Below are 15131 nucleotides of genomic sequence, written 5' to 3' on the forward strand. Positions count from 1 at the left end.
CAGCAACGGCACCTGGAGAGGTTCTGAAGCAGGAGAGGCCAGACCTTCACAGCAGAACTGGATTTCAAAGCCCCTTTTCAGCTCGAACTAAGAGAGAGTCGCAGTTCATAACCAGGAGAAGAGCCGAGCTCCGTTCGAAGAGCAGCGATTTGGGGTCCTCGGATGATGCTGGAGCTCTTGGCTGAGGCCACAGACTGCAGGAAAATTGGTCACAAAAATACTTAAGGAGCGACCTGGGTCTGGAGCAGCTCCGGGGACAGGGAAAGGGGGGGACCCAGCAGCTTTTGGGCTGCCACTCAGTTTGGGGAAGGGCTGAGCACGCCCAGGATGGGCAGCACCAGCTCCCATGGGATCTCCGGTAGCCCTGTGGCAAGTGCAAGCCAGTGCCTCTGGCGCAGCTCCTATTGGCCTCTGCTTCTGTTCCCCCATTGCACATTGTGGTTCTGACTGCTTAAATGAGAGAAGTAAATGGGGAGCAGAGCCCTCCCCAAAGCAGCAGCACCAGCAGGGCAGGACCAGCGCCCTGCAGCAGGATGTGACCATGAACTGCAGCCGGCCAGACTGGTCCCTTTTCATGACCCAAGCAGAGCCATGGGGATTAAAGAGGCAGCCCACGGGGACAAGCCAAGCTGGGTTTTAAATTCTTTGGGGCTTGCAATAACTCAGGTGAGTCTCTTTGTTCTCGGGAGCTGTAATTGTTCATTGGCCAGGCAGCCAAACAGCCCTGTCCAAACACAGCCCGAGCGGGCAGCGAGGCCGAGGCCGCTCAGCTGCCTCCTGGCTCCAGGCACAGCCGCAGACCTTCCCCGGTGCAGCAGCACGGGCGCATCCCTGCCCCGTGCCCGGTGCCGCGCCAGGGGCTCAGTGGGGCAGGACGCGGCAGGCCCAGCCCCGGGCTGGGTGCTCGCTCCGCTCTGCACACAGCGGGCTCCCCGCCGCAGTGCTCTTCGCTGCCGGGATCAAAGCCTTGGTTGGCTCTCTGCTGCTCGCCCCGCTCCCCTTCCCCCGGCAGCGGGAGGCAGAAGGATGCGTCAGCTCGAAGCGGAGTCTAAAGAGGCTTATGCTGACTATTTACCTTTGCAAGGGTCTATTTTTGGCTGCTCAGCTGCAGCTAATGCAATGAACAGGGCAGCGACTGTGGAGAGAAGCCACATGAGGGTCATGGCTCCCGGGATTCACTTCACTCCTTTGTCAGGGACAGAAGCTTTGATTCTTTTCTATTGCTTGCGTCCACTCCAAAGAGTCACAAAGGAGAAGGGGATCCTGGGGACAGGTCAAAAGGACCCCAGAAACCTGCTCTCCTGTCCAACACTTGACTTGTTGCCTTTCCTTCACGGCAGAGGAATTCCACGGCTGCTGGTCCCAGTGGCACGCTGGTCCCAGTGATGTGCTCCCACACAGCCCAGCATCACTTCAAACAGAAACCCCAACTTTTTCCACGTGCTGGAAAACTGCAGTGCAGAATCCTTAAACAAATCCTGAGCGATTTCCACATTGCTGAGTGTCATTTTAATAGTGGAAAAACAGTGCTCAACATTATCTCCTTCATCTCTTCCTATTGTCTCTGAGAGGCTGGGAACAAGGGCTGCAGCAAAACCAGCTCCAGATCTCCTGGTCGGTGTTTGTTGGTGTGTCACAGCCCACTGCAAGTGTCCGGTAAGCCCAGGCAGGGTCTGCCCACACCAGCCTCTCCTTGTGCAGCCCTCCCAGGGAGGCATCCGTCAGCTTTGGCACTGGCCATTGAGCCACAGCAGTGCGGTGGCCTCTTGGTGATGTCCATCTGGCATGGGGAGGCAAGGTGACAGCCAGTGGTACCCAGGTCCTGCTGTCCCCATGGGGAGCTGGTGCCTGCCCGCTGCCACCATGTTGCTCCATGGGAAGATGCTTCTGGTGCTTTCCAACTTGTGGTTTTCCTGACCTTAATTCAGCCACCACCACTTAAGACCTTGAATCTTGATGAATGCACTGAGCCACACAGCCCCAGGCTGGAAGGGCTTGGAGCAAGCTGCTCCAGTGGAAGGTGTCCCTGCCAGTGGCAGGGATTGGAGCTGGAGGAGCTTTAAGGGCCCTTCCAACCCAAACCAGTCTGGGATTCTATGAAATCAGCAGAGCCCGGGGAGAGCAGCACAGCCCCAGCACCCAATACATCTTGTAGAGCTGCAAAAGGAACCACTCAAGCAGCATCCAACCAAGTGTTGTCCCCCTGCTGTTAGGTAGAGAGCAGCCTGCACAGCAATGTACCACACAAACGCCTCTCACAGACCTTTATTTTCATATGATGGAACATCATAAAATTGAAAGAACCCCCCCCCTTTGCAGCAAAGCAGCCACCAGCCCTTATATGAGGTGTCACCTCCTACAACCCCAGCACATCCTGCAGCCTCGGCACCTCTCGAGGCTGGGCTGTTCTGAACGTGTGCCATGCTGCAGCAGGTTTCACCACTGCTCTCCTCAAAGGGAAGGTTTTCACCCTCTGAATTAAAGGCACACAAATAGGAAGCCAAACTGTCCTGCCACACAACAGCCTGTCTTTGGCATGTGCCTGCACTGGGTCAAGTCATCTTTCCCTTGTGAACGCAGCATGCTCTTGGTTTCACAGAAAGCATCCCAGTTGCCAGCCTCTTTTGTGAGGGTGCAAGGCAACTAGGAAAGGCTGCAAGGCCTCATACACCATGCAGAGGGATGCAGCAAACCAGCACAGTTCACTCTCACCTCACCTTTTCATTCTTACAAGGAGACTGTTTCCCTGGCTCCGTTTGCACTGGCTCAGGATGCACCTCTGGATGTCACTGATGTCACTGGAGGACGTTTGGCACCACGGCTGTGCTCGAGGCCCCAGCTCCCCTTACAGGAGACAAGAGGAGAAATGTGCTGTCCTTTCAGAAACACTCAGGGAAACCTTTACCAGAGACAGAGCTCAGCAAAAACGAACCAAGTTTCATTTTCACTTTGGGCAGGGGAAGCGGGTGCATAAATGGCACCAAGTGAAGAGCCCAAAGCCCACTTGGAGTGTATGCGCTGCAGCCTATGGCAAGGACAGGTAAGGACAGTAAATAGTAATCAGGAAGAGCCAAAGGAAACACAATGGGAAACACACTGGAAACAACAGACTTCCATAAGCAAGTGTTGAAAGTCTGTAGTTGTCACCATAAAGAAACAGCTTTGCTGTAATGTCATGAAGAAGTAAACTCTGAAAGGTGTCCATGAAAACCCTGACTACAGAAAAGCAGTGCTGTAAGACGTGTGGCTGTACATGTCCTGTACAAATGGGAGATAAAACAATCACGCCAAGCAGAACACCATATAAAACAGGCAAGAGACAAGACCTTTAGGTGACCAGTTCTGCCCCGCCAACAAAGCAGACACCTCCCCTGCAATCCCAATAGTCTGCAGGTTTATTTTTGGCAGATTATAATTAAAATGGTCTTTATGGCTTTTGAGAGAAGCCACAAAGCTGCACGTTTTGGTTGAAGCAGAGCACGTGTGTGTGGTGTGCTCTGGATGAAGGGACATCACAGAGGCCGGCCTCGCCGCCGCTCTGCTCCTTCCGCCTGACCCACAAACGCTGCTGGTTGCACTTGGCTCTCTTTCGTGTTCTCATTTCTCATCAGCAAGTAGCAAAGTTCTGGTTGTGAACCAGTCCAGTCCCAGAGGCAGGATAAAAACTCCTTGTTAAGAGCTAGAAAAAGCATGTTTCTAACAAAATCAAATCCAAACACGTGCAAACACTGTTCCTGGTTTGATGCATCTGGTTCAGCTTCCAGTGCCAGTGCACTGGGATTTGCTTCTCCTGTAGAGGGATTTAATTCCTTTTCCATTCTCCACCTTTCAGTGTTCTCAGGAGTCTCAACAAGACCCCCCTCCATTTTTGTCTTCGACATTTATTCCTATGCACATCCTTCCTGCCCTTCCCTCTTCCTCTGCACACCCTGTTCCTCCACAGCTATTTTCGGAAAGCAAAGACGTCCCGTGTTTTCAAGCTTCTCTTGCCTTCACTTCCTGGTTTGGGAGAAGACACTTCCACCAGTCCCCCATACGGGCAGCTCTCAGACTCGGGGTGATGGCCAGAGCACTCCACAGCAGGGATAAAGCCACTGTCCCACATTCCTGTCCCACACAGCTTGCACAGGTCATGCAGGCTGCAGGGGATGCGGGGCAGCAGGTGGAACTGGTAGAGCAGACTCCTTGCCTAGAAGGGAGAGACAAAGTCAGTCCTCACCAGGGATGAAGGACAGCACAGGTACCCATGGCCTCGCATCCCATCCTCCTGTTTCGCTACCTTAGAAGACTCAAAGCTTCAGGAAAGGAGCATCCCTCCTGAACACAGACCTGAAGGTCACTGGGACACTGCCACGTCACAGTAGAAGCACATCCCATGGCCTGTGGTCACTCCCAGCCTGAGATAACTGGGGACCATGGCACAAAGATGAACAGCTCTGTCTGCTGTTTCCCTCAGCACATGCAAGGGTCATCCCAACCATCCTGTTACCACCCGAGCACTCCAGAACTACCTCTTATTTCTCCAGTCTTGTTTTCCAGCAAACAGCAGCATCCCACCCTCCCAGGCTGCAGACAAGCAGGGGAGACCGGAGATGAGAAAGATGTAGCATCAGTCCCTGATTTTCTCAATGCTCTGACTCATCTCTTGGACCCGAGACAGCCCACATCAGCACATAGGCATTTACCTTCCTGAGTACAAGTTCTCCATTCATGTGCATAGCCAGGTTGCTGAAATGCAGCAGCATCTGGTCAGTGGGCAGCTGTTGTTCAATCACATCGTCCCCATAAATCACCACAATGGCCACACAGATAAAGAGGTGGAAATAGTCTGTCTGCAATGAGAAACCAGGGGCTGAAGTACAGCAGGTGGAGGCAGAGTCTGGCTTAACCTCCCCCCTCTCCACAAGCATGTCCTGAGTGACACTTTTTTGCTCCTTCAGTTTTGCCTGGTGGTACAGAGAACATGAGTTATTGGTGAATTCTGAACCAGAGCTGAGTCAAAGTCTCCTCCCTTTCCAGCACAGCAGCAAGGTTTACACCACAGCTTTCAAAGCAGACTAGTGATGTTGGGGAAGGCATTTTCCAGCTGTGTAAGAGAAGTCTGAACTTCAGAAGCGAATGTGGAGAAAACAGAACACAACCAAACCAAACCAAACATCTCCTTTTCAAGCCCAGAATCCTGAAGTAGGAGAGGCAGGGCTCCATCCTGCTGCCACACAGATAAACCTCTTTGCTGATTACAGACCCTCTGTAGCACCCACTTATTTTGGATGCTTTGCTACTAAGAACCTTTACCGCAACGTGCAGTGCTTGCTGAGCTGGTGAGGGCTCAGCAAAGGCCCTGCTGCTGCCCTGTTTGCCCTGCGCCCATCACCAGGTGTCTTACCTGGTAGTGAGCCCAGCACGCTTCCCACATGCGCAGCGCCTCCACATCTGGAAATTCCCGTTTGAAGCAGAGCAGGATCCAGCGGTGACAGAAGAGCATCTGCAGCCCATCCTCTCCCAGGGACCAAAGGTGCTGGTAGAACCGCGGGTGCATGAGGCGCAGCAGCTCTCGCAGGTACATCTGCAACAGATGCGCTGAGCACAGGGACCTGCACCCTCCGGCACCACCCCAAGGAGCTCCCCCTCTGTGCGCCAGCCCTGGGCTCCCGCAGAGCTGGCCACAGCCCTCTCACAGCCTGTTTCTTACAGCACAGCCAGCAGCATTATTGGATCTATCATTAAAGGCCAGAGCTTGCAGGGCACAGCAGCTATTTCACAAGGAAGGATGGAGGGTGAAAAGAAAACCCCCTGACAGGCACATTGTGAAAAGAAAGAAGGGGAGAGATTCAGGCTGAGGAAAGCAGCTAAAAACCAGAGAAAAGAAAGGGCACAGCTATCTCTGGCAGTATTTCATTTCAATAGAGTCTGAGCAATATGGAAGTGATTTTGGAAAGCCCGACTATACAGGCCCACTACAGTGCATAAATCTGTGCAATAACCAACTGCTCCGCACCAGCAGCCTCCCAGGGGGGTTCCACCACAAATTTACCACTTTAAATTGGTGCCATCATGATCTAGGCAGGATTGTTCAGATTTAGAATGGCTTTTTCAGGATTTTAACCAGAAAACAATTGACATTCATGTTAGAATCTAAAAAGTTGCTATTTTTTAAGAGGATCACCTTATTTTAAGGAGCTCTCTCAGATATACCAGGCTTTTCTTTTGAACACAATTTAAAAAAAATCTGTTCAAAATGTTAAAACCTCAAAAAAACCCCAAGCAAAACCAACCCCACAGAGGAGAGGGCTGCAGCTCAATCAGTTCCTCCGCCTCATTCACACCGAATGCCCCAGAATCAGGACAAAAATGAACCTGTGAGACTTCACTGCCTGAAGGCAGTACAAAGAGAAAGCAAGCAGCATCCTGAGCACATTTGATCATAAAAGATTCCTTGAATCAGCAGCCTTTAGCATAGCCAAGGTAACCTCTCAGATGGTTTATTGGCTATAACTGCCTCAGGAGTGCCCTGATCCCCCAGGATCAATTTTATCCATCAGGTATTTTGTGCTTTGGAGCCTGATTTGGCATGCTGGAACCCAACAGCCCAGGCAACTGCTGTATGGCATCCTTCTAACTTGACTGGGGAGAGGAGAAGCTAAAGACAGGGCTGAAGGGAGCTCAGCATTCAGCCTCACCAGCTGCTTCTCCATGTCCTCATCCCGGGGTGAGCTGATGAAGATTGTGTTCTGCATCAGTCCTACAAAGCACCAGAAAGTATCCGACTCATCTAGAACCTCTGCCAGGAGTGGGGCAACCAGGTCAGACATCCCCTGGGAGTAGCCAATTGTTGGGTTAAATACTGCATAGTTCAGCAAGATCCTCCTGGAGAACAGATGCAAAGGGAGAGGTGAGACACGAGAGCACAGGGCCCTTTCCCTTCTACCACACAGGCTGAGACAGGCAAGGTGCAAAAGAGCAACGGATCACTCCTGCCATCTGAAACATTAACCTCCGGTTGCACCCGGAGGCTTGTGAACTCCTGAGCAGCTCTGCAGCATGCTGCACCCCACAGAACTGCATTCCCTAAAGGACTGTACCTAGAAGCATGCACTAACTAGCACAGATACACTAATACTATACCTAACTCTCTTTAGGATTACAACATTTTGCATCAATCAAGGAGGCTCCTGGATGGACATGAAGAGCTCTGGACAGCACACAGCAGCATAGACAACTGATATGAACAGAACTCTTTAGGGTTCTGTTTTCCAGCCCACTGGGAGCAGTGCAGTAGGAACAAGCAACACAGAACATCTCAGGTACAAGACACACAACCCTACTTTAACACATAGAGATATACCCTGCTGCAAACATCAGTCCAGTGAAATAAATGCCGGGAGAAGGTTTTGCATACACAGACACCAAAAAAAGAAGAAAAGTAGAATGTAAAAAGCCTAAGAGGACAGAAATGAAAGATCCAAGGGAAAGGAAAGATGGTACCTACACACCTATGGGGCTCCAAGCCATACTGTCAGATGAATTCCAGCTGTTTTGTAGGCACACATTTACAAGTGACAGCCATGAAGCAGATTGTTGTGCTCATCCTCCACCCCATCAGGAGAACCACAGACCCAGGCAACTGCCCACAGCCCTGCTGCAGAATCCATGACCCTCCCACAGCCACAGAAGGCTCATATCTCTTCCATGCTTCTGTGTGCAGGGAAGCCAGGTGATGGGAACAGGGTTATTATATCAAGAAGTACATGGCTAAAGCAGCAGTGGAAGCACTGGAGAAGAAGTCCTCGTGTTTGCACCACTTGGTACCAGTTACCATACGCGTGGTGCTCTTCAGCCCTCCCAAGGCAGTTGACCAGAGCCAAGCTTACTGAGATTTCTATGCACCCAGCAGGACACGTTGCTTGGGACACTGGAATCAGACACCTCACCTCATAGTTTCCACATTTGGGTTGTTCTCCCCTCGAAAGAACTGGTTGCTGCGGTCAGTCCTCACCACGTCTTTATCCACTGTGAACTGTACTTTACGCCAGAAGTCCTTCTGTTCCTCTGCAGTCATGGAGAGCCTGGAAATTGAGCAGCAACAGCACTATGTTGCCAAAAGAGTAATATGGTTGAAACAAGGAACAAAAAGCCTTATTTCAGCTTTAGATTGCAGAGAAGAACTTCCTGTTCAGAGTTTTCTCATCCCCTGGAAAACAGACAAGCAGGTCTGTCCAGAACAGCAGTGTCTGTCCAGTGGATTACCAGAAGGAGCCTCTTGGGCCATAAACGGGATGACACGGTGGGTTTTCTGTGATAAACTCCACTTCAGAAGCAGCTGAACTCTCCTTTGCACTGCTCCTTGTGGCTGGCACACCAGAACTAACCACTCTGTTTTGATTGTCTCCTAATTAATAAAACTGCTGTCCCTCTCCAGCTTAAATGTACCCACAACTGGGTTACAATATGCAGTTCTTGCAGTAATAACTTCTTTGAATTAGATATCCTTTTTTTCTTCCCTATTTTTATTTACAGATATATTTATAAAGAACTGTAAGTTTCCATTTCCACCTTCAGTGCATGCTAAGCTCGTAGTCTTGCCTATGAGATAAGCTTCCCTGCGTGGCACTGATGAGTATTAGCTGGTATTAGCTCCAGACCCTCAAGAGTTCAGCTGTGCCCATACACCTCCCTTGCCACCCCTCTCACTTCTCTACTCCAATCAGCTTCTGCTGAGGAGGAGGAGGCAGAGACTCCGTACGTCAGCAGCAGTATCACTGCGACGTCAGGCCTGAGCAGAGATGAGCAGGGGAGGATGAAGCTGGCCTGTTACCTTTTCTCCTGGATCTCAAAGTATTCTTTCCTCTTCTGCAGTCTCAGTGCCTCCCTCTCTTCAGAGGTGGACTCGTAGCTGTAGTAGTGCAGCAGGAAGGGCCACACCTCCCCACGGATAGAAATATCAATCCCACCAAAGAAAATGGCCTGGAAGAAAGAGCAAAAGTTATGACTGGTACAGTTTTAACACTCCCCAAAACAGCAACAAGAAACTGCCTGCCACTGTGCTTTGGTGGCTTTGCAGTTCTTTCCTGACAAGTGACGCCTTGATTCAAGCTCCTGCAATTTGCACATGTTTAGAGGGAAAGTGCTGGCCTTCTATTCCCAGACCAGACACAAATCGGGCTCATTTCAATGTCAATAACCCCCCCTGGAGAGGCTCTATGATTAACGTGTCGTTCTCATGTCACGGCTTAATCCCCAATCTTAGAGACACTGCATTTCACTGCAAACTTCTCTCTCAGGACCTGCACCCAGTGCTCCCCCTGCACTATTTCATACAGCAGTCTCCATTTTTCTCTCTTTGATTTGTTCACACTGCGTTTTGCAAACACGTCTGGCTCTGGACACTTCGGTTTACTCACTTCAAGCGGCAGCAGAAGCTGGGCAGGGAGATTCTCTACCATCCAGACTCACCTCCAGTCACCAGAAGACTTCCAGCCAAGCGCTACACACCAGTCTTTACACCCTAACACCCAGTCCTTGCCCCCAGCATGGAAGCAAACTTTTGCAGCTTCCACCTGGGGACTTGCACTCCCTGGCAGTAGCAAAAGGCTCAAACCAGCAGCAGGCAGCCCCTCACCTTCTGCAGCTTGTACTCCTCTTCCACCTGTCCGGATTCATTCAAGTGATGGAGCCAGGCAGACACATCAAGGCGCTTGTAGGCGTTCTCCTCCGGGTGGGTTTCCGAGGAGGGCAGCTTGGGGCGGCGGATGGAGAACTGCATACACGTCCTCTCGTCTGTAAGCTGCTGAATGGGGGCAAAGACAGCAGAACACTGGAGGCAGGAGCCAGGGGTAGCAGCAGAGTGTGAAACCCAGCAATTTTCAGAGCAGGAAAACCTTTTTGCGTGGTTCCCGCAGGATTAAGCACTGAGGCACCGCACTCGGGGAGGGGTTTTTAGACTCCAACCATTGCAATAGCGAGAGTGATTAGAATAATTAAAAACCTGAGAGCCACAAACCAGCTTCATCCTGGAAAAAAATTGTTTCCATTCCTCCCCCAGTCTTATCCCTGACCTGAAACTGAATTAATGCTGCTTACAGCAAAACTTCACCCTGCCAGGAATGCCTGCAATAAATTACATATGATTGGCCATATACAAAGGGATTGCTGTTAGGCAAGCAGGGAACTGCACTGCCAGGCTCTCTGAGGGCACTCATGATCCCAGTGCAAGACTGCAGCTGACATTTAATTTAAAAATCAAAGGTTGTTCAATGCAAAAAGTGAGCCCATGCGACCATAATAAGAAAAGCAGCAGGGGGCTCTGTGGGAAGGATGGAAATTTAAAAATCACTGTTTCTAATAAGCACATACAGTATCTTAAACAGATAATTAAAGAGCTCTTATCACATTTGTATGTAGATTGAACAAAATATGGCAAGATGCCTTGTCAAAACATTTCCTAAGCAGTGTGCTACGGTGCACAAAATGGATGAAAGACTCTTGACAGAATTTCAGACCTACCACTGCAGATCCCCCCCTTCACACACCTGAAGCCCTGAGCTGACCTGTTGGGTCTAGCAAATACCTACCTATGCAAGTCCCTGGATTGTCTTCCTCCATATTCCACAGCCAAAACGGGAATGGATGGCGACAAGCAAGTACAAGAGAGACCTCACGTCCCACCCACAGCTCCAACCTAAACATGCAATGCATTGTATCTATCTGCTTGACTTGGTGACATGAACTCATTGCTCCACTTCTCTAACACGCTTCCCTGCTTAAAAACCTGTGAAACACCTGCTGGAAACCCTCGTTGTGACATGAACCTTGCTCAGGTACCTGGTCCTTGAGGTGGGTCTCTGTGCAGTACTTCCATTGCTGAAACACCTCGGACAGCTTATCCAGGCCACCATGGTGAAAATGGAAGATCTTGTACTGGCTCTCCCTGCTCGCAACAACCAGTTGTCCACAGGTACACGCCTCATCGCTGTGGGACGAAACAACGGGGAGAACAACCTGCATTTATTGCCCAGGACAGCAAGGGGCCTGGTGGGAAGGGGAACACCAGATGAGAGGGAGTGGAAAGCAAATTACAAGGAAGCGTAGCCCCAAGTTATCCCTTATAACAGGGCACAGAGGTAATTTTATACTCTGGGACTTGATGATCCTTATGGGTCCCTTCCAATTTGAGATATTCCATGACTGCATGACATGGCCATAGTGACTGTTTTCCCCAAGAAGCTCCACTCCTGGTAACAGTATTCTTTTGCCATTATCTGAAATGTTTTTGGTAGGACAGGCAAGAGCAACCTTTACCTTACTAGGCAAAAAAATCCTTTAGGCCCTATAACTGTAATTCAAAGGCTCTCCTTGGGAAGGCTGACAACCAGGAACAGTCTTCCAAGGAGGATGGCAGAAGCCATCTGCCCCCAAGAGCCCAGCATGCACTGATCGAGAGCACACAGAACTGCCACACAGAGGAACACATTACCTGAAGAAGAGGCGAAGGGATCTCATTTGTCCCAGGTCCACTCTGAAGACACCACAGACCTGCTCGAGGGCAAATACTTTCTGCTGTTCATCCCATCTGGTGCTCTGTGTCTGCCCGTTGTTGTCCTGGAACTGGGCACTGGTGTCGAGGCTGGAGGCAGAGCTGGTGGAGCAGGTCAAGTGATTGTCACATGTGTCCCTGCAGACAGGAGCATGGAGGGAGAAACCCCACAAGACATCAGCCAAGAGGACTACAGTTACATGCAATAACCACAGATGCTCTACGTTAGAGATCTTTCGTCAGAGCTCTGGAACTGGAATTCAGTGCAGGTCTATGGAGTCAAGAACTGACAGCCCGCACAAGAGATGATATTATTTTAATGTGAATTAGTTCCCTACCATCCCTAAAAATGATTCTGTTTTGGGTCTGTTCATAAATTGCACACAGACCCAGGGAGAGCCAAAACCAAACTGACTTTTGAGGAGGCAAAATGAAGAAGCCCAGTGTGGGAAGAGCCAGGCTCCTCCAAGGAATAGCCTGTCCCTGCTCCTTGGCACAGCACAAGGACCAGTTTGGGGAGCTGGTACAACGGCACTTGCCTGCTTTCCAGCCACGCCATAGAGCTCTGAGCTGCAGGATCCCTTCAAAGTGACCTGACGAACCTGGAATCCTGTGTATGAACTTCAGGCAAATGGTTTCCATTGCAAAAGTGAAACTTTGGAGAGTTAAGGAGTGGGAAATCACACAGGAGCTCTTTAGCTCACCACAGAGAAAGTGAAGCCGACTGCTCGCAACACACTAGGAGCTCACTGCACCCCACATATCCATCCTTAAGGGTAAAAAGAGTTTAGATTTAAAGCCCCACAAACCCACCACCAACCCTGATCCCCAAAGAAAAATATCACTGCTTTGAGAATTAAGTGAATCTGAAACTGTGACCCCTTGATTCTTAAAAAGGCCAATACATGTGAACAATCTCAGCACAAGCTCTGAATGGGTTCCGCTGTGAAATCAGGGTTTGCAAAACAAGGCAAGTAGCAGGTATAAAGACAGCCCCCTGCAATGCCACTTTATGCAATGTTTTCTAATCCGCTTATCTAACAATGTAGGCACTGAACGCTGAAAATCACACACTCAGCATGCATCTGCAGCACACCACATCAGTATGCTCTCCAAGCCTGGCTACAGTGCCTCTTCCACAGGGACGAGCCTCATTTGTAGCATCCACCCATGGTTCAGGTCACTGCATTCCAATGGCCAGGTCTCCGGACATCCCAGTTAGTTGTGGGTTAAATTTTTATCCATGCCCCTGTGTGCTGCCCTGTTCAAATGTGTGACTCAAAACCTCAGTGCCCACACGCAGGGGAAATAAATCCCCAGGCCCCCTCCTCTAGTTCTGCAGCATTATGCAGATGAGACCAAGCCTGGGTTACCCTCAGCTAAAAGAGCAGCTCCACTACTCTGTTCATAAAGTTTTGCTGCTTCAGGTTGCTGAAAGAAAGCATCAAAGCAAAACTTGCATTCAAGCCATTCGGAGGGTGAGGTCCTAGATGGGGCATGGCCATATCTCCATGTGAGCAGGCTCACACAACATACCCAGAATCACTCAGTGAGGAATGATAGCAGTTTTTTTAGGTTGGACACTGGGATACTTCCAGGCTCAAGCTTGGCTCTACACCATCACCTGGGGATTTTTCCATTAGAATGGTACCGGCCTTTGTGAAAACCCTAGAATCACAGATCCACAGAACACCAGGTTGGAAGGGACTTCAACCTTGAATCTGGTCCAGCCTCTGTAGGCAAATTGAGCATTACTTTCTGATAGCTGCAAAATACACTTTCCAAAACATTCAGCACCTCATGCTAACGCCGAAGTAACAGGAGTCCTGGTACGAGACACTTGTGCTGGGCTGCTCGCTACAAGCAGCTGGTATTTATGGAGCAACACTTCACAACAGCCACAGCTGGTTCCACAGGATTTTCCTGGAAGAGGTGACTCAAACCAGCTCGAAGACTAAGCAGAGGCAACACATTTTCTAAAGCTCTTGCAAAGATGAACTGGTCAGGATGACAAAGGGCTGCAAGCCAGGTTGGCTCCGAGGATTATTGTCCTGCGGTTCCCTCATCCCAGAGGCCAATGTGCCTGTTCTTCAAGAGCATCATCTGGAACAACCAGCAGCAGAGAGATACTGCCAAGAAACAAGAGTTCCCGTACAGCTGGGCTGGCTCTCTCTGATCCTGGGAATTGTGTAGCTGCTATTGCCAGCTGCAGTTCCTTCTGCTCCACAACCAAAATCTGCTTCAGGTACAAGCAGCTACCCGGGCACGTGGGGGTTGGAGCACCCAGCCACAAATGTGCAGTGTGGTATATCCTGGAAATGCTTCTTCCAGACAGATGTTTGCAGCTCACATTCAGCCACTGGTTACAAGCTTGCACATGATCCCAACACACACGGAAGCGATGTGAGGCAACATGTGTAAGTGGATTTACCCTTTCTGGACAGCAGAAAGCCAGCAAGTGAAAGCACAGAGCCTCGGAGTGTGCAGCCCAGGAAATTCCAGGGCTTTCAGTGATGTAGAAACTGAAATCTGAAAGAGACATCTGTGCACCCTGTGCCCTTTGGGAGGCCGATGGACATGTGCATTCACACATACTGCAGATGCAGAGTCCAACCTTACGCACTGGTGCAGACTGTGGAAGTTAAGGAAAAAACCTTACTGCTTAAAATTACTTTTCCCTGTCTATATTGATTGGGAAAAAATAAAGAAAATGATCTGCTGGACTTCTGTTTAAAATCATCTTAATATTGAGAGCATTCTGTAAGTAAGAACAATTAGTGTGATCAATGCTAACAGTGTGGATGTGGGGAGTCCTTTAACCAGGCACACACGATACACAGATGCAAGGGAAGAATTCGTTGTTTGTCAGACTATTCAATCTGTTAGATGAGGAATTTGTATCAGAGTGCCCTGCAAAAGCAGGGAGCTGGCACTGCAAGGAAAATAGCTGGAGGAACATTCCAGAGAGATTTGGGTTGTAGGACCCAGGAAAAACAGAGCAGCAGTTAAGATATAGCACTGCTCAAAGGATAAGAGAACAAGTGCAATGGTCCTTGGGAACAAAGGTCCTGATCTTAAAGGTCTTTTCCAACTTCAATGATTCTGTGATTCTATGATTCCGCTCAAGCCTTTTCCCCTCACCCAAGTCCCCTTACTCTTTTGTCTCAAAATACATCTCTTTTCTGCTGCTGCGCAAGACCACTCAGCAATCAACTACAGCCATCAACCATATCTGCATCCCCCAGCTTCGTAGCCCCTGTGAAAGCAAGTGCTTGTGTCAAGACCCACTGTCGTCCCACCACACGCTGATCCAAGGGGGTCAGCCACTCTGCAAAGGAGACCTCTGATACTCAGCAATGGGACCCAACTTACTGTGTGGTCAAAGCATTTGCACACACCTAGAGCATAAAGAGAGACAAACCCCATTATTATTTGTGCTACAGAGCCAGGGCAGAGACCTGCACCGACTGCATGGCAAGACTGTTTCAGCAACACAGACCTAATAACTCATTTTACAACACGATGTGACAAATGTAATTATAAGAGGGAAAGGGGCTGAAGATTACAGCTGTGGTGTGGCAGTTACCTAAGCTGTCAG

At 49.9% G+C, this 15131-nt stretch overlaps 1 protein-coding gene across 9 annotated transcripts in view; it reads right to left on the reverse strand.

Moving 5' to 3' along the window:
• Positions 1-3377: 3377 nt before the first annotated feature.
• The window catches only part of TBC1D16 (TBC1 domain family member 16), a 29282-nt gene continuing 17528 nt past the window's right edge, over positions 3378-15131 (reverse strand). For 8 of the 9 annotated variants that reach the window (XM_057414205.1, XM_057414206.1, XM_057414208.1 and 5 more), the window contains 9 exons: positions 11474-11671; positions 10822-10969; positions 9620-9787; positions 8816-8964; positions 7932-8066; positions 6681-6867; positions 5387-5566; positions 4686-4832; positions 3378-4189 (listed from right to left, as the gene is read on the reverse strand). In XM_057414205.1, coding sequence (XP_057270188.1) covers positions 3944-4189; positions 4686-4832; positions 5387-5566; positions 6681-6867; positions 7932-8066; positions 8816-8964; positions 9620-9787; positions 10822-10969; positions 11474-11671 — 1558 coding nt within the window. In that variant the 3' untranslated portion in view covers positions 3378-3943. The remainder of the gene's footprint in view (positions 4190-4685; positions 4833-5386; positions 5567-6680; positions 6868-7931; positions 8067-8815; positions 8965-9619; positions 9788-10821; positions 10970-11473; positions 11672-15131) is intronic. The other variant, XM_057414211.1, reaches the window with a different exon arrangement.

The sequence above is a fragment of the Pezoporus wallicus genome, unplaced genomic scaffold, assembly GCF_028554395.1.
Source record: "Pezoporus wallicus isolate ANWC-B61680 ecotype Strahan unplaced genomic scaffold, APGP_CSIRO_Pwel_v1 contig_11546, whole genome shotgun sequence".
Lineage (NCBI taxonomy): Eukaryota > Metazoa > Chordata > Aves > Psittaciformes > Psittacidae > Pezoporus > Pezoporus wallicus.